Raw genomic sequence first — 19467 nt, 5'->3', positions numbered from 1 at the left:
CAGGGCATTTTGCAGTAATCTGAAAATGTGTGAAATGTCTAGATCTCACTGATTAATTTTATGATTTTTCAACATAAGGGTTATCTCTGTAGTGTTGGTTGCCCTAGAACTTGTTTTATAGACCAGGCTGGCCTTGAACTCACAGAGATCCACCTGCCTCTGCCTGCTGAGTGTTGGGGTTAAACGAGTGCACTACCAGCACGTGGCTTGCGCTACCACTGACCAACCGATCTGATTGAAAGCTATATTTCCCTTGCCTTCTAGTATCCTTAGTCAGACTAATCACTTATTCCAATAGTTACATCTCTCTGCTTTAAAAAGTGTAATAGTAGCCCCGTGAGGAGGCTCTGTGTGTAATGGTGCATGCATGAGAGCCTGACTTAAGTTCCTCAAAACTTTTGTGAAAGCCAGATGTGTTGCCACACACCTGTAACTCAAGCACTGTGGGAGAGAAGGTGGAGACAATTGGCTCCCTGGGATTTGCTGGCCAGTTTCGCCATCTCAGTGAGCTTGTTCGGTGGGAGACCCTTTCTCTGAATAGCAATAACAACTATAGGAAGAACATGGGGAGTCATAAGAGGAGATGCCTGCCGTGCAACTCTTGCTGTGTGTGTTCCGAGGCAGGAGAGTCGACCTACAGAACACACACAATCATACATAATATCCTCAATACCAATGCACAATATTTTTAGGAAAGCTACAAGGAGCACTTTGCGTTTAGCAAGGTCAAAAGTGGGAAACGAGAACATCAACTAGAGGGAAAATGTAGGGCGGATGACACAAACAAGTCGCATACTTCACAACACTCGGTTTCCCCAGCCAAAGCCCCTCGCCTCGGTACTTTCTTTGATCTGTCTGGATTCTTTACTGACACTCAGCATGCTCATCTACACATATGGAACGTTAAAGATGAAACTGGTTTATTATGTTTTTTCCCCCATCCCATCTACCTGCTTATCTGCCTCTTGTGCTGCCATTTTCTGGGGAGAACTGCACACCCTCCAAAAGCACGTCATTTCCAGGGGCAAGAGTTATTGCTAAGTGTCTAAACTAGATCCATTGTTTGTTCCCCCCAATAACCTCCAATACTCCCTGCTTTAAAAACAAGACTTGTGCAAAGTACTTCAATTTCGAAATGCAAATGATACTGAAACTCCCCCTTTCCTGAGGGTGCAGAGATGCCAACCACCCACGTGTTTATTGGCTCTAGTTAATAGCTACAGTAAATGAACATGACAGATAGCAACGCTTCTCTCTGTTTTAACATTTTTACACAGACTAATCTGGCATGTTAAGCACGAATCCCTATTAGGCTGATCCGTATCATAGCTGCATTTTTCAAAAACAAAAATGCGCACATTTCTCTGGGTTTTTTTTTTTTTTTTTAAGAATTCCCTTAGCACTGACATTGGAGTGCAGCTGGTGCCCTATCTTAGTGTGGTCCCCCAAGTCCACCACTGGCTTGACTCTGGACGAGGCAGGTGGCCTTTCTTACCTCAGTGCCCAGACATGAGATGGGTAACTCAATGAGCAGTTTTAAGTTTTATTTTGGGGGGGGGGCAACCATATATTTATTGTGTTTGGGAGGCAGAGTAAGGGGGAAACCCCAGCAGGAAGAAGATTGGATACAGTCTATAATTCCCAATGAAGAGCAGGAAGGTCTCTATTGTACCCCATCATGGAATGAGAGAGGGGGCTCAATAGATCATTCCCTTTGTTTCTCCACGGGGCTTCTTGAGCTTCTCGAAGTTCTTCAGGATGATGTCGTATAACACAGCATAAGCATTACGGATCTCCATGACCATCAGCCGGATGTCCTGGTACTCTGCCTCGTCCAGCTCGTGCACCAGCTGTCGATAATCACCCACGTGGGGCTGTTTGGCTGCTTTGGCCACTGCGTCGCCCCCCTCTGAGAAGTACTTAGAGATTTGAGAGATTTGAGTGTGGAAGCCCTCCAGCTTGGTGTGAAGGCTGGTCATCAGCTCAAACACCTTCTCCTGGGAAAGAAAGGGGTGAGAAGGAAGCATGGGCTACCCGGGAGGGCTGTGTAGGATCGAGGGGCAGTGCTCTTACCTGGACAGCCACTCCAAAGTTATTCCCATCCTCTATCCGAGGTATCTGTAGTTGCAGCCAGGTAGTGACCAGATTGAGTTGCTCAATGACATCCTTGATCTCAGGCTTTAGGCGCTGCAGGAGGACCACAATCTTCTCATTGCAAAAATATGGAACGCTTCACGAATTTGCAAATTCGTGAAGTTTTAAGTTTTAAATGAGCTCTTACATGGCTTGAAAGCCACAAATTCTTTATTAAGAATAAATGACTCTTTTCATTTAGGTCTATAACAGAAAATACCTACTGTTCCTGTTCACATAAGTAATTTTCATTATCATGTCTAAATAAGTAAAAGTTTCCTTGAATCTTGATTCTTATTTAGTCTGTATTTCACTTAACTTTTCAAAATTTTTTTTCAAATATTAACTGAAAAATTTCCAAGTGATCCCCTATGTCCTAGATCTAATGCACCCCCTTTCTTGCTGCAGATCATGCTTAGTGCTTCACATGTGTGACCAGACCATTCTTCAAGCTCCCGTCATCCTTGCTTTCCATGACTCTGAAACCAAAATATCAACCAGTCATTCTTTGATTTGCTAAAAGACAGTTATTTAGAGACATTTTATTCCATCCTGGGGCCAGGCAGTAACAGGAGCCCCTGGGCATACAGCCCTGAGCAGTGAGCCTGGCTCATGGCGGAATCCTGTCTTCATGCAGCTTACACTCCACAGAAGGCAGATGATAAGCATGAAATGATTGACAGTTCTTGTCTGAGCAGGATCTGAATATGGCTCTCACAAACAATGTACTATTGTTATAGCTGATACAGAAAAGATCCAGAAAGGCAAAAATAGAAAAGAGTGCACAGTCATTGCCATGAGTAACTCAGCTGGCCTCCCTTCTTCTCCTCCTCTCTCTATGGGATCTAGACATCTCTTTCTCACTTCAGATCCTTCCCAAAGATTATTTTCATACATAGTAAAATAATTTTTGTTGATACCCTACAGCTTTGAGATTTGTCTGAGGAGCTGGAGATGCTAATTTCTTTCTCCTCATAGGTCTCACTTATATAAATTTTGCCAATAATTTATGTGTAGGTTATTTTATATTTAAAAGCATATGTGTGCATCTAACATTTGTAAGGAAAATGTTTTGGAAATACCATATTTTAAAGACTCCTATATTGACAGCAGTTTCTGTCCCGCCCAGTCTCACAGTCATTCAGTCCCAAAGAAACACATATAGGTTTACATTAATTATAACCTGGTTGGCCTATAAACTCAGGCTTCTTATAACTCTTATAACTTACATTAACCCATAGTACTTGTCTGTGTTAGCCACAAGGCTTGGTACCTTTTGTCAGTGAGGCATTCTCATCTTGCTTCCTCTGTGTCAACTGCAGACTGACTTTTCCTCTTCCCAGAATTCTTCTGTTCTCCTTGCCCCACCTATACTTCCTGTCTGGTTGCCCCACCTATACTTCCTGCCTGGGTACTCGCCAATCAGTGTTTTATTGAAATACAAGTAGCAAATCTCTAGGGTAAAGACCATTGTCCCACAGCACTCCTATGGTCTTAATATGGAAGAAGAGATAGAGAAGGAGTTTAAAGCCAGCCTGGTCTTCTTGGTAATACTGCTTAAGGAAAAAAAAAGAATAAAGGGAGGGGTGGAGGGAGTGAAAGGGAGAAGAGAGGATGGAAGGAATGAGAAAATGAGAAAGGTGGAAGGAAGGAAGGAAGTAAGGAAGGAAGAGAGGGAGGGAGGGAGGGAGGGAGGGAGGGGAGGGAGGGAGGGAGGGAGGGAGGGAGGGAGGAAGGAAGGAAGGAAGGAAGGAAGGAAGGAAGGAAGGAAGGAAATCAACCACCTACCTTCAACAGAGTCCTTATTAGTTTTCATCTCACATACATTCCAAAGTACTGTGTTTTTCTACTTCTGAAGCAATGTCACAGCATTCTGTATTCTGATTCCATTTCACCTTTCCCCATTATAACAAGAATTGTATTCTCCAAAGACTTCACTTTCACGTTGCAAATGCATTCACATACAACACCCTGGAAGCCCGAAGTGACTCTAACCTCTCTGATGTTACAGAAAATAATGAGAAGCTCCTTCAAGGCACAACCTGGAACAAAAAGAGAGGTATAGATCCAGCATCAAATGTCTTCACATTTTTTATTTGTATCACCGCTAAAATAATTTATAAAATTTATTTGAGTTCATAGTTATTGTGACATGATTATCTAAAATATTTTTCATAAGTTGAAAGAGTTAAAAGTGGAGCCTTTTATGCCACATTGTAGGTGCTGACAGCTCAAACAAAATATTATATCACTTCTTCATACATGTGGATATCCCTAGTATTGAGTTGAGTTATTATAATTACTATGGTTACTAAATGAATCCAAGCCATGTAAATGAGTGCTTTTATAATTTAAATTTCAAAGTAAAATTTTGTTGTAAATTCTTCTCTTAAGGTCTGTATTTTGTAATCACACATCGTATTGCATTTAGCAGGCTGGGAAGATGGTCTTCTTGTGACTTCTGCTAAATTGACAGAGAAGCAGATGATATTGGCAGTAGGTTCAGTCTTGGATCTATTGTAGGAAAGAATTCATATAGAGATTTGAAGAGGTGGAAATAAAGTCACCCAGTCTGTCTCTGTTCACACACTCCTGGGGAAGGTCTTGCAGTACATGAGCCAAGGCAGAACAGGGACCAGATCTGTATTTCTGGAAGCTGGATGCTAGCCAGAGGATGGAGCTAGGAACTTGGGAGGCCCATCAGAGAATCATCATGTGTGTTTAATGAAAGGTGACGGAGAAGAAAATATTATTTCTACAGCATCCATCTATGTGAATATACATACATACCGTGGTCCAGCACCCATAACATAGCTGTTAATAACAACAGTACAAGCTTGGCTAACATTGACATTGGAATTGCTATTTTATACTTTAAGAGATTATTTTGTAACAAAGCCCTATAAATTATTGTCATCTTGATTCATTTTCCCTTGAAATTTAGTAAGTATACAGTATTTGAATCATTTAAAATAAATCCTCAAAGTATACAAAAAACAAACTGAAATTGCAAGTCAACATATCTATGTTTATTTTAAGAGAAAATGTATTTTTGTTATGCAAACACATTGTATTAATATGATTTCCTTGGTAGAATCTGGGAGAGGAAAAAAGTTTCAAATCTGAGTGCTGGGAAAACTTAGGAAGGCAATCTTAAAACTTAATGAAGGAAAGACCTGAAAAGATTGATTTAATTGTTCTTGCCAAGTGCATGCAATAATCTACTTCAGACAGAGATTAACACCCGGTGACCAAGGGTAATGAAAACAGTGACCAAAAGATTCTGTAGGACCAAATTTTTACCTGCATTTAAGTATTTTTCAACAGATTTGGAAAATATTTCTAAATATTTTTTTCACTGAATGCCTTTCTTAATCCACATTTCAGAAGTTCGGTCTATCGTCCTAAAAGGCATACTTTAAAATGTGCAACATGTTTGCCTATCAATGGGTGTAAATACATGAGCGCAATGATAGATAATCTTAGGTATGTAGACATGTAACAAGCTAAGGACTGTGCTGAGGGCTTTTAATAACGTGTAAACTATCGGTCTTCACACCCAACGAATTCTCCCATTAATAATCATCCATTTTACTTACACACAGGACCTAGGATAACAAGGAAAGTATTTTTGTACTTCAGTAAAATCGTGCTCAATATTTTCATTTAAGCTTTGACCTGAGACTTAATGAGTGGTTTTATATAATTCTTTTTAAATACAGGAATTAATGGTGGATGGTGTTCCTAAAGCCAGCCCTGTGAATTGAAATAACAACTCTAACGGAATTTTTCATAGGAGGAAGGTATCATGGGGGCTATCTTCTTAGCAGGGGTCAGTAGCTAGAGCTGAGGTGGATAATAGAATCTGATCTTCAACACCTACATTGCTTCCAGAGTTTTCTAAAATATCTGAGCCAATCCCATAACAAATTGCGTGGAGTTTATTTGGCAGCTTGCTGTCAGAGTGTGCACGCATACTTGACTTCTTCAGAATCTCTTCCTTTTTAGTAAAGGACACACATGGGTGTCCAAGCCGTGGAATCCCCAGAGCTTTCTTAGAGGGGGAGGAAAGCAGAAAGCGATTGCAGGAATGCTGGGGACACCGGCTAAAGCTGAGCCCTTCTCGGTTATCACAAAGCCACTAGTATAAATGAAAGTGGCTTTTTTTGTTCTGTTTCAAGTGGATAGTCACTTTGAAATGAAAGTATTTTCATCTGTCACAGCCAAACCCCTGAAAGACTGGAGAATTATTCAAATGACGCTGCATTATTTGGGGAGAAAGGGTCGATCTTTTTTTTTTTCTGCATCGACAGGAAGAAACTCAATGCGTGACTTTTGTAGTCCCTCTACAAATTCTCCTTTTAAATTCCTGTTGCGGATTTTTGCTGTTTCTAGGATCCTCACCCTTCCATCACCCAGAAGTCTTGAGTGTATTGAAAGTTACAAAAAGTGACAGACAACCCACAGACTTTCTCTCCTGCCGCCCTGGGATGTGTATTTCAAATGACAAAGACTTTAGACGGCTGAGGATCCTAGAAAGATTCCTCACGGGCTTACGCTATTCCATTTCCAGCCCATTCCAGTTCCTACCTGTTTTTCTGGAGTTGTTAGCCCAAGGACTTTCTTCTGGAGTGATTCTCAGGAGCCAGTTACTCAAGGAATTTGGCAACTTGTCCCCCTTTCCCAGACTGTGGCTTTCCTTCTGAAAATGGTCCCTCATCTCCATTACAGTTCATTACAGAGAGAACACGTGGCTGTGCTCAGTAAATCGTTGTGGAATGAACTTTGGAATGAATACAGTTGTGGCCTCTACTTATTATGATGGAAGAAAAGTAGGGGGAATATTCTTTTAGTGTGATTCTGTCTTCTTGTTTGCCTCACAATGACAGCCAAAAAGCTTTCCTTTGTCCTTTATTTTTTTGTTAGTTTTTCAAGGGCAGGGCCACCAGTGGTTCTACCTATAAAATTTCTTTCACATATTCCCTCATGGCCATGGAAAGCTCAAACAATAGTCTCTCTCTTTACTCCTAGAAGTAGCCCATGACTTCCTTGTCAGCGATCTGGTTAGAGCAGGGCGAAACTCGTCTTTTGCAACTCTCTTAACGTGGTGTTTATATTATGTTGTTGTTTGCTACAGGCTTTCTCAGAAAAAATTCATGTTCATAAATTCTTATGTGTCAATGGGATGCTCATGAGGAGCTCATAGCAGATTAGAATCATTGATAGGACTCTGTTTGTATGATTCATGAGATAGATAGTTTCAACACTACAGGCAGAAAGATACACTATTGGAAATGGATAGCCAGCGGGAGATAGATGGATGGGTGGGTGGGTGGGTGGATGGGTGGATGGATGGATGGATGGATGATGGTAGGTAGGTAGGTAGGTAGGTAGGTAGGTAGATAGATAGATAGATAGAAGGTAGATAGTTTAGATAATAGGTAGGTAGCTAGATAGATGATAGGTAGATAGATAATAGGTAGGTAGATAGATAGAAGACAGACAGATAGATAAGTAAATTGATGTGGGATTCCCCTCTGTGTGCTATGAATGCCATTGGTTAATAAAGGAGCTGCTTTGGGCCTATAGCAGAGCTATAGGGGAACAGAGGTGGGGAAAACTAAACAATGCTGGGAGAAAGAAGGGCAGAGTCAGAGAGAAGTATGGAGCTGCTGTCAGAGACAGACATGCTGAAACTTTGCTGGTAGACCTCGTGGTGATGCACAGATTAATGGAGATGGGTTAAATTAATATATAAGAGTTAGCCAATAAGAATCTAGAGCTAATAAGCCAAGCAATGATTTAAATAATACAGTTTCTATGGGATTATTTCAGGGCTGAGAAGCCAGAAACCAACAAGAGACTCCCTGCAACAATAGATAGGTAGATAGATAGATAGATAGATAGATAGATAGATAGATAGATAGATAGATGATAGATAGATAGATGATTGATAGATAGATAGATAGATAATAGGTAGATAGATGATGGATGGATAGATAGATAGATAGATAGATAGATAGATAGATAGATAGATAGATAGATAGATAGATAGATGATTGATAGATGATAGATAGACAATAGATAGATAGATGATTGATAGATAGATAGATAGATAGATAGATAGATAGATAGATAGATAGATAGATGATAGGTAGGTAGATAGAAGATAGATGATAGATAGATAAATGATTGATAGATAGATAGATAGATAGATAGATAGATAGATAGATAGATAGATAGATAGATAGATAGATGATAGCAAAAGATAGACACACCAACAAAAGTTAGACAGATGAATAAATAGCACTAACACAGACCTCACATCTAAGCACTGTACATCAGACCCCCCCCAACACTGCAATATGGTATCTGTCTGTGTTTCTACACATAGCAGACGTGTTTCAGTATTATTCACCTCTTGCCATATGCCAGCTACTTACACTAAGCATTTGAAGCTGCACGTGTTCCCCGGGTGATGGATTTGGTTTTGCATTCTTGAAAATGCTACACCTCCTTATTTTGAATTCAGGCTGTGTGCATTGCAAAGCAGATATGAATGTTTGTATTACTATACAGAGGCTGAAAATTCATAGCTCTTTCCAGAGTGGATTTTCGCTTCAATTACTCATATTGAAAGTCACTGTTAAAATGTTTCTTCTAAATGAAGTAATATTTAAACTCTGATTTCTAACTGAGGAAGACAGCAATTCCCTGGAGACACTTAGACATCCTGCTTTATATATTCTGTGCCCGCAATTTAAAAATTTACAACTGAGCAAAAGTTCAAATGCCAAGCTGACTGCCCAAATAAAACGTGCTATCAGCAAGACCTCATTATAATACAATAAGGTAGAATTAAAATAACATTATGTTCTATTGTGTAAGAATTAGACATTAGAGGGCCACTTGAAACACGTACTTAACCAACAGAAAGAGATGTTTCTTCATAATGGGTGAAAATATTCATGTGTGTGTGTGTGTGTGTGTGTGTGTGTGTGTATCTGTGTAGTAATTTATTTAAGAGATACTTGGAAATATTCCAGTCTATCAAGTGACCAATAACAAACATTTACTAAATTATGCAGAAATTTTATTTATACCCTAAGAAATGAAATTAGATTCAGAACCTGGATCTCACTAGCAAGAACTCTGTGGCCTAATCCTCATAACAACAGCACAGAAAGAGCAAAGACTGACACGGAAGTTTTAGGAACCCATTTCCTGAGACATGATTTCATTTTAAAGTGTCCCACAGTGTTCATACTGTTCCTATTTAGCCTCGGAACTTCTGAAGTCATGGCAATTGGGTATGCAAATGGATAGGCCCATTGCTTTCCTCTCAAATCCAGAAAGTTCAGTCATCATTTTCGTGACTTGAAATGCTTCCTACACCTCAAGCTTTTCAGGGGATCATCCTAGTTAATAAGTACATTAATTTTTTTGAATCAGGCTGAATTTTTTTTTTATCACAATGGTACCATAAGCATGCATCATCCTCACAGGGCACATGTTTCCTTCAAGCTCAGGTTTGCAATTCATAATCCTTTTCCTGTCTCCTCCTTGTTCACTCTCCATTGTACAAGATGAAGAGGAGATAGTTTTGGAGCTTTTGCATGTTCATTCATATTCAAACTGAACTTAAGTTCCCTGCGCCTGCTGGGTGCTCACAAATTTTTCGCTGCCAAACAACCATTATGACTGGGGAGATGACTCAGTCGGTAAAATGCTTGCCGAGTTAACATGGGGACCTGCCTCAGGTCAGATCCCCCAGCGCTGGTTTAAAAAGCCAGGCTCAAGCTTGGCAGAGGTGATCTGTAATGGAAGCATGATGGAAGGAGGGGCAGAGAGATCCCAGAGCCCACTGGCCAGTCAGTGAACCTGGACTTCAGGTTCGGTCAGGTACAATGACTCAACTGCACCTGGAGTTGACTGAATGAGGCAAGGCTGGAGAGATGGCTCAGTGGTTAAGAGCACTGGCTGCTCTTCCAGAGGTCCTGAGTTCAATTCCCAGCAACCACATTATGACTACAACCATCTGTAATAAGATCTGGCACCGTCTTCTGGCATGTAGGCATACATTCAGTCAGAACACTGTATACATAAAAAAAAAAACTAAGTATTTAAAAAAAGAAAGAAAGAAAGGTAGATTGAGGTGGACACCAGACAACAATCTCTGGCTTGCAGAGGCATATGCATACACACAGCCCACGCAAGCATGTCCACGCCCTCACACACATGCAGAACCATAGTTGCAATTTGAAATGATAGGTGGCTTTCTGAGACAAAGGTACAGCAGGGAGGGGAGAGTGTGCAGTAAGACGAGGAGGGAGAATCGTCTGAAATAAATGATGCATGGAAATCTCATATGGTCACCTGCTGTAATTGCATCACTCATATAATCCTGCATATAGGATATGATTGTTATCACATAGTTTAAAGTTAACTTTTAAAATATTTATGGGTAGTCATATGTCTAAACGTGGTCTCTGACTGATGATAGAATAGTGACACTGGCTCTGAACCTCTTTCTTATTGTGTGCCGTGTGCTGTGTACCTGGACCTTCCTTATGGTTAGCACCTACCACGCAGTGAAATGCCCACTCCTGAATCCTTTGCCACCCACGAATATGGCGGTAGGAATGCATTTGTTGTAGGTGTTTATTTTATTCCCTTTCCAAATACATTGGTTGGCACAGCTTACATGCCAAAACGTTCATCCATTTCAAGGGAAGATGTCAAGAGTTTTTAATATATTTGCCATGTTGACTGACATGACTGTTTCTGCAAACTAAATTGGAACATTTTCGTCCCTGGAAGGACAATTTACATGTACTAGCAATCACTGTCCAGCCCCAAGCCCTGCTAGGCTTCTCATTGTCTGCATGGATTAACCCACTCTGTAGGGTTATTGTTTGTTTGTTTGTTTTCCTTTCTCTTCTTCGTTTCCTTAAATTAAGCACTACTTCTTGCTCATGCTGGGCAAGCTTCCTTCCACTAACCTACATCCCTAACCTTTTTTAACTGTTACTGTTTTGAGACAGTGTTATGATTTACATGAGAGCGACCCTGGCAGGTCCCATGGAGGGTGGGAAACAGTAGCAGGTGTGAGACAGCCCGATGCTGAGAGAGTTTGAGTATAGAGAGTTTATTTATTGGGTATTGGGAGGGTATGGGAGGGTATGGTTGGGGGAGTGGGGACAGAGAGAGAGAGGGAAGAGGAGGGGGAAGGAAGGAGGCAGAAGTTGTCTCTTCAGAAGAAGAGGGGTCAGAGAGAGAGAGAATAAAGACCTTGGTGGGAAAGAGGAGATTGGGAGTGAGTGGCTTGTCTCTTAAAGGGACAGTGTACCCAGGTGACAGGGCAGGACAGCAGAATTTTAACAGACAAGGTCCCACTAGGTTGACAATGACCTTGCTCCGACACCCAGACAGGCCTTGAACTTGTTTTCTTCTCCTTGCTTAGCTTCTCAAATTTGGAATGACAGGGCTGACATCAGTTGTGGCTGACATTTTAAGAAGGCTTTAGCCTTCAAGTAATATATGCTCCTCTATGACTATCTTCAGTAAATCGACATAATGTTTCAAATTTCATCCATAATGCTGCATATTTTAAAATGTAATTTTTTAGTAGCTACATATGGGCATTCGAGTTTCTATTCGTTAATCAATCAGTTGATGTATGTTTTTGATTGTTTTTGGTTTGGGGCTATTAGAAAATGCTCCTGCTACATTCATGGACACCTTCTGGGATGGTATGTTACTATTCTTGGCAGTGAAACTAGGCATAAATGTGCAGAATTGCATGTTTACTCCTTGGTTCCAAGGTCCCTGTACTTCTTACATTCCTTCATTAATGTTCTAGTTTCCAAGTTCTCACATCCACAGGAAAAGAAGCTCTGTCCTCTCCTTTTTATGACAGGCATCTATAATGGTGTGGGGTTCATGAGTTTCTAGGAATTCTGGCTTTAACTCCATTGTTGCCCATCCCTGCCTCAATATTCCCATCACCATTTCTGTGTGGAAGCCTTTCTGTCTCTCTGTAGGATTATCTCATTGGATATGCAGACAGTGATCAAGTGTGATGTCATATCCGTCCTCATCTTTGTGCTCACATCTTATTTGGAAGTTCTGGGTAGATGGACAATATAGGGACTTCTGTTCCTCCTCCTACAGATCCAGCTGTGAATGGTTTCATCATTATCCACCACTAAGCATAGAGCCCAGGACCTGGACTAGGAACTGTGCCTACACCACGTCTATATTAAGTATGTGTTCTACTGCTGAGCCACGCCCCAGACCTGAATTTCTTCTTTTATTTCCACCACCCTGATCATCATACTCTTGCTTTCATTTTTGATATTCGTCACTCATTCCTTCTCATGTTTGTTTGCTCTCAGTTGGACCGAAGGCCTGGCTACTTGCGTTGTCTGTACAAAACCTGTCATTCCTGATTGCTCCTTTAATTACGTTGTTAGTAGTCTCTATTATCCTGTTTGCTCTGCAAGCTTTGTGTTTAGCTTTCTTTTCTCTTTCTTGTTCCTTTAACATATAGAGTAGAGATATTGATTTGAGATCTTCTTTTGGCACCTAGGCAGTTATGGCTGTATGTCTGGGCACGTTGCTTTTTGATATCCATTCATCTAAGTAGTTTCTGATTTCTGGGCCATCTCCTTGTTCCGCACTGTTGTGTTGGAACACACTGTTTCCACCCCTGTCCCTTTCCCAGTCTGCTTCCTGTGATTGATCCCCAGCTTCAGTTCCACTATGGTCAGAGAAGATATTTTGTGTGATTTCAGGCTTTTAAATTCCTAAAGACTTGGGGTTTCGCATTGCCTGCTTTATTTTAGATGAGCCCATCTCTTTCTCCATCAAACACCCTTCTCTTTCTCCATTAAACACCTTTCTGTAAGCTTTTGAATTATTATTACATTCCAGCGTTCTAAAAAGTTCTCTCTCTCCCTCGCTTCCTCACTCCCCTCCCTCTAATAATTCCTTCAGCAAAGAGACCCATTTGTCACCCTTTTAGCCTGCATTTTTGTGATGCTTCTAGCAACCCGTTCTTGCCTGAAGGCATCCACTGCACAGCTTCTTCAGGAGTCTCCCTGTCAATCCCCATTTCCCAGTTCTGAGCCCAGAGCCCTTCATCAACCCCCCTTTCACCGTGTTCCCTTAATGCCTATGCAAATTAAAATTCCCCTGGATTTACTATAAAGCATACTCACAGGTTATTGGATGTTGAAAAATTATAATTAAAATTAGTTAACATGAAAACTAGCCTGAAGGTAAGTCGATCATATTTAAAGGCTTGAGAGGAAATGTTAGTGTCTCTATACATATTAATTAATATATATCAAGATCGTGAGTAGACACGTCTCATCTTTTCGCAGGACTGTGCAGCAGAAAGAGCGGAAATGGCACCAGCTCCTACTCAAAAACAGATTCTTTTTAGTTAAATGGTTCGCTTTCGTTAGCTGGTTTGTCCGTGGAAGCAAAGGACAGATGTGTTTGTTTATGCTGGCTGTGTCATTCTGCATCCACCAGGCATGTCCGTGTGAGCGCACTCACTGTGTGTGCATTCTGTTCTATGTCTTTCACATGTTTTCCTCCTTGTTTCATATTTTAGGCAGAAGTCTTACTTTATACCAGCTACTACAGGAATTATTGATATGAGCTTCAATGCATGAATATTGGTGCAGCAACAGAAATCATGTATACGTTAAGAACCTAAAATTTCTATTGCAGCGTTGAGAGTATTTTATATACTTCAAATCTGATTCATAAAACCCGAGAATTATTGCTGTGACATTTGACAGACATAACCAGCTATAAATAAAGGATTTTTCCATCCATTGCTATAATCTTTTTGTATTCTTTGTAATATTCCAAAGAACCCAACTCTATCAGTAAAGCCATGAGGTGTGAGAATCAGAAAGCCAGGACTCCTGTTTTGCTTTGTTCGCTTTTCTGTCACCCAGTAAGGACCCCAGTTCATTAGCTGTCTGATGGTGCTAAATATAAAATGTAGTTTATATCCATCATCACACAAGCTGAATCAGTTCACATAGGGTCAAACCAGTATGAAAGAGTTCATGCCAAAATCTCAAGAGTGCAGATAACAGGAGGGAAATTGGTTTTTGCTTTCTCCTTAATATTTAAAATTCATTATCATTATTTATTATTATTATTTTGATTTTTAGAGACAGGGTTCTTAAGTAGCTATGGAGCCAGCTGTGGAACTCATTCTGTAGGTCAGGCTGGCCCCAAACTCACAGAGATCCACCTGCCTCTGTACACTGAGAGCTGGGATTAAAAGTGTACACCACAACCACCTGGCAATATTTGAAATTCTTAATACAGGACTATGAATATTTGCAAAGGACTTATACAAGGAGAAATCAGAAATCAACACAAAATAAAAATATTACTTCCACGAACTAACTTTTTCATACAACTGTGTTTCCCAGGTTACTTTCACTACCTAGAATGTAAATGCTACGTTTTTTCAAGTATAAGAATGTCAGCTATCAACTAAGAACAATGTCAATGCTTTATTTCTCAAAGGGGAGTTCTTCCAAAGTTGCCCCTCCAAAGGAAACAAATAAACAAACAAAAACAATTTTCTTCTTTAGGAAATGATTTTTTTTTAGCACTGTGAGTGTCTAGGACTGAGGTCCTATCTTTTCTATCTCAGACGCAAGGTTTGGTATTGGTTTTGCTGGAATATCCTGGCTTACCTAGTATTTGACCTTTCTGTTTTGCATATTGATCTGAACCTGCTGGTGAATGATTTGGGACCTAATGGTGGTTAGACCTTACTCAGGTCAGACGGCTGCTGGGACATTATTTAGGGGGATGACACAATGAAATTAGAAGTAGATAACACACCTATTCAGATGGCTAAAATATTTTTTAAAATGATAGTTCAATCACTGGTGAAAATGGCGCTCTTCCATGCTGACAGAAGCGTAAACTGTCACAGAAACTTTAAGGAATACTTAGTATCTCACAAAACTAGACACAAATTCATCTTCTGACATCTTTCAACTCTTTAGTAATTACGCAGAGAAATGAAAACTTACGTAACACCCTGCACATGGATGCTCACAGTAGCTTCTCCTTCGTAGTTAATATCCAGGACAGCTGAGTCATCCTCCAGTCGCAGAAGAGCTACAGAAACCCCAGCAACGCCCACCTCACAGAACCACCCAGCAGAGAAGAGCACAGCAAGGCCTGTAAGATGGCTTACCACTGCCTGGCAACTTCAAATCACTCCTAGGAACACACATAAAGATGAAAGGAGAGAGTCGACTCATGAGATTGTCCACAGGTCGCCACACATACATCACACGAGCTAATAAAAAATCAACCATTTTAAAAAGAAAAGTCTTCAAAAGTAATTAAATAAAGAGGAATGAACTAGAAATGCCTGTAATAACTTGGATTCGGCTTCAAGGACATTTTGCTCAGTGTGTGTGGGGGGGGGGGAGGAAAGCCAAGATCAAAATTTTACACGCTGTGTGATTCTTTTTACATAATGTTCTGCAAATGAGAAGATCACAGTAGAAAACAGGTTCGCGGTTGTCAGGTGACAGAGGCAGAGAGAAGGTAGAGACAGCTCCGAGAGTCTGCGGCGAGAGGATGTTCCTACATGTGGTTGTGGTATTAAGAACACACATCCACGCATGGGATGAAGGCACAGAAACCCATGCACATGCGAACGCACACACACAAATGAAGCCATGAACAGTAAACAGATCTGTGGATGTATTAACAGAAATACAACCTGTCAGGCCCCTCAATGTATTCCTCACAGCTGTGTAAGGGGGCAGCCCTGGGGATCCACGAACAAAGGTTATCCCTGACTTTGCTATCCCATCAACTTCTCTACACTCTGTATTTATTCCAAGGGAATAGGATTCTGAAAGAGTACTTACAATGCAACGATAAAATAATCCCATTAAAAATAGAACTACATCCTCACAAACCCGGCATCGAAGACAACTTTCTTTCCAGGGGCTTGTAGAAAAGCCTCCAGTTTGAACTGATCACTTTTTTTTTTTGAAATTATTTTTAATGCAGGCAACAGTTGCATATGCTCCCCAACTGCAGGGTCTGAACATAAGGGCCGCTGATCGCCTCTGTGTCATTTTATTATTCGAATGCCCTTTCTTTGACCAAACAGGATGCCATTTCCAAAAGTACTCAGAGACCCGCACTTAACTTGAACAACATTGTTCTTTTAGCTTATTAAGGCTATTCAGTTGTCTCTGTTCGTTGCTACACTGAGTTGGAGGCCCTTCTAAAATGTCAGGTGGAACTGTACTTGCTCTATCACAATTACATATTTAAAAAAAGAACGAAAGCTTTAGAATTATTGCAATCAATAGCCATTGATGGTAAAGTTAAAAGGCAATAACTAAATGTTATAACCTACAAATCCAACCTGTTCTTTTTTTCTCCTTGGAATATTAATGTGGCTAAGAAACTGGGAAAGGTAATAGAGAGGTTGCTTCAAAAAGCACTTAATATGAAAAAAAAATCACAACACAGTTCTACGGTGGACCATAATAGCAAGTGCCTGCTGTGCAGAGCGCTGGACAGGTGACCAGGGCTGGCTGAGTGAACACAAATCCAGGATGCTTACTGGGATGTACACCGTGGCCCCGAGAAACAAAGAAAACATCTGACAGTCAAAGGAGAATGTAGCTTAGTCAGCCTGAGTGGGAGCAAGATGTCTCCGGAAAAAGGCATCCGGATCCAAGGAACAAGGCAGACTGGAAAGTCAGGCTCACAAACAAAATCCTCAAGCAAAGGATGCAAGAGTCAGCCAGGCCCTAGGGATGAGAATGAGGAGGGATTTTATAGTTCACGTCAGCACGACAGAGCAACAGGAAAGGATTTCCCCTTCCTTCTCTCGCTCTGCCTCCCTAGCTCTTCCTTGCTCACTTTGTCTCCGATACCTGTCAGTGGAGAATCTTTTTAAGCAATCCCTCCTAATTTGTCCTTCTCAATGAAATAACCTACCAGGGAACGATGTTATGACTGCAAGTCCTCCACCGAGCCACCAGAGTTCACGTCTGCTCCGTTTTCTATCTCTTTGCTCTTGCTTTGCTGTCAAAGTTTTCACTTGTAGGATCAAGGCCTTCTCCGCTGTCCTTTTTGGACCCCTGATGTTTCACTTCTTCGACTTGGGGTTGTTAACACAATGACTCCTACAGTTGATTGTGATGATGGTTTTATTCAAGCCAACCTTATAGTGCCAGGAAATAGAAGCAATCAGGATGCTACTGTAGTGTCTAAAGATCATGGAAGGAATACAGAGGTTATGAAAATGCGGCGGTAGGAAAATCTAACTCACACACGTTAGACTATTGAAGCACAGCTGTGGAGATGGAAGGCAGGAGAAAGGGCAGCTTGACCTGACCTGAGGAGAACCATAGTGATCCACAGTGAGGAGGTTCTTTGGTAACTACCTGTGAGGGTGGCCAAAATGTCTAGAAAAGATTAGAGGCTGCCTCATACAAGGGCAGGAATGACTGCCACAGTCCGCAAGGGAAGCTGGGAAGTGTAGTCTTTCAGCAGGAGACTATCATTTCTAACTCGGAGAAGGTCTAAAAATGTGGGGCAGGGGCACTAAAGTCATGCTCTGCTGAGGAGGGTCACTGTCAGAGTGGGTAGTCCTGGGTCTGTGGAAGAGGGGATCCTCCGGTCCTAACTTGACTCGCTCTGATGGATCAGGTAATTGCAGTCCTCCAATACTGAACGGATTTGGAAAATAAGTATTAGAGACTGTAACAGATGACGAAAAGATTTTCTGGAAACTTCTGGGGAGGGAAAGACAGAAGGTAGGAGAGACAGAGAGGGGCAGTAGGAGACAGTGAGCATAGAGTTGACTCATGTGACAGCGACTGGCCCCATTGCCAGGACTGCTTGGGCCAAAATGAGATGGCAGCAGGAGCAGGGAGCTACAGGGCATCAAAGGAAGGGGAGAGGAGCAGGTAGAGCTAGTGTAAAGAGCTGCATCGTCTGGACTGAAAGGGATGGAGGGCCCTTTACCCAGAGTTCTCTACGGCATTTCAAGTGTCTTTTGGTGGATGTGTCAGGAGCAAATGGAGCTGTGGTAGGGTGATACCCATGGGGAGAGCTCTCGTGGAACGTTTTGTTCAGGTATAGGGTAGTATCCAGTTAAGTTAATCATTTAAAAGACAGGAGAAACATAATGAGGAGGAAAGGAGTGAACAAGGGGAGAAGAGTGGGAAGGATCCAGAAGCCCTTGCACAAGGGGAGGCTTGTAGTTGAGTATTTTTTGGTCCCCATCCCTAGTCCCCATTACAAACCAGTCAGCAGCTAGCTACATACTCGACTACATCAAAAATGTGTGAACACCAGCCAGCCAAACAACTACACAAGAATTTTACCTCTAGCCATTGAAACAGCTTTCTGTTGTGAATTTATGCTGCAGGTAATGGCGTAACTGCTGCTGCCCCCAAGACTGGCCAAGGAGCTAGCAGTCTTAAAGATGTTTTCCTCTTGACATCAACTTATAACTTTCTTCTTCTGTTAATGATCACATACCATTATGTACTTTTCTTTTTTTGGTTAATTTTTTTGATAATTATATATGTATGCAATCTATATCATATGTGTGTGTGTGTGTGTTCTGATTATACTTTGCACTCATGTGCCCATCCCCTCATCTACTCCTATCTCTCTCCTACCCTTATGGCCACCACCCCTCGTACTCACCAGTCTCCTTCCCAGATACACGACATCTGATTTTTACTTTTGTGATCTGATTTAGTTTGGCCATGGCCATCTTTGTAAGCACTGGATTGGGATTACCCACGGGAACATGGTGGGGTCACTGGTGGGTGCACAACTGAAGACGATGAATTATTCTCTCACTTAACCTGTCAGTAGGAAACAGTTCAAGAGTGGGGGATGGGTCCCCCCCAGGCCCTGCTCCTGCCGACAAAACTATCCAAAGGCCCTTTCTTCTGCAGAGCCAGTGCCAAGGCTGCTGCTGTGAGTTCCACCCCTGTGGCTGAGTCTTTCCAAGATGAAGAGTTTTACTGCCTTCCTCGGTCTTCTAGCTCTTTCATTCTTTGGTTGGTCCCCGAGTTTTACTGTTTTAGGATTGATTTGGGTGACTGCATTCCCTGGTCTGGACAAGTAGTACTTCACTGTCAGTAGGTTAGTGATGACTCTGAATCCCTGGAAGAATTGCTGCTTGCATTCCAAGCTGGATCCATTTTCAGTGACTTTTCTAGAGTCCTGTGTCCTCAGATGCCTGACGACACTGTTTGACTAGGTCCATGGCTTCTGTGCTAGCCT

General features: G+C 41.5%; 2 protein-coding genes across 3 annotated transcripts in view; one reads left to right on the top strand and one right to left on the bottom strand.

Annotated features, from left to right (window-relative positions):
- Window positions 1-19467, top strand: part of Gpc6 (glypican 6) — a 951185-nt gene that overhangs the window by 617482 nt on the left and 314236 nt on the right. The window lies entirely within an intron of this gene.
- LOC126506650 (proteasome activator complex subunit 1-like) lies at window positions 1558-18949 on the bottom strand. The gene is made up of 4 exons (XM_050150375.1): window positions 18880-18949; window positions 15213-15300; window positions 2074-2230; window positions 1558-1997 (listed from the first exon to the last, which is right to left on the bottom strand). Exons 1-4 carry the CDS (start codon window positions 18947-18949, stop codon window positions 1698-1700), a joined length of 615 nt encoding a protein of 204 aa, XP_050006332.1. The 3' UTR covers window positions 1558-1697.

This window comes from Alexandromys fortis, unplaced genomic scaffold, assembly GCF_014885135.2.
Source record: "Alexandromys fortis isolate MF-2015 unplaced genomic scaffold, M_Fortis_MF-2015_v1.1 scaffold_66, whole genome shotgun sequence".
NCBI classification, from domain to species: Eukaryota; Metazoa; Chordata; class Mammalia; order Rodentia; family Cricetidae; genus Alexandromys; species Alexandromys fortis.
The sequence above is the reverse complement of the archived record's forward strand: the minus strand, read 5'-3'. Positions and strand labels throughout refer to the sequence as shown.

Bases quoted from the DNA above. Each gene is read 5' to 3' on its own strand.
- LOC126506650 (XM_050150375.1), bottom strand. From the start codon at position 18,949: ATGGCCATGGCCAAACTAAATCAGATCACAAAAGTAAAAATCAGATGT. The intron at 15,301-18,879 runs GTGAGTACGAGG...GGGTTTCTGTAG, and splicing joins TGTATCTGGGAAGGAGACTG to CTCTTCTGCGACTGGAGGAT. The intron at 1,998-2,073 runs GTAAGAGCACTG...TTTCTTTCCCAG, and splicing joins ACTTTGGAGTGGCTGTCCAG to GAGAAGGTGTTTGAGCTGAT.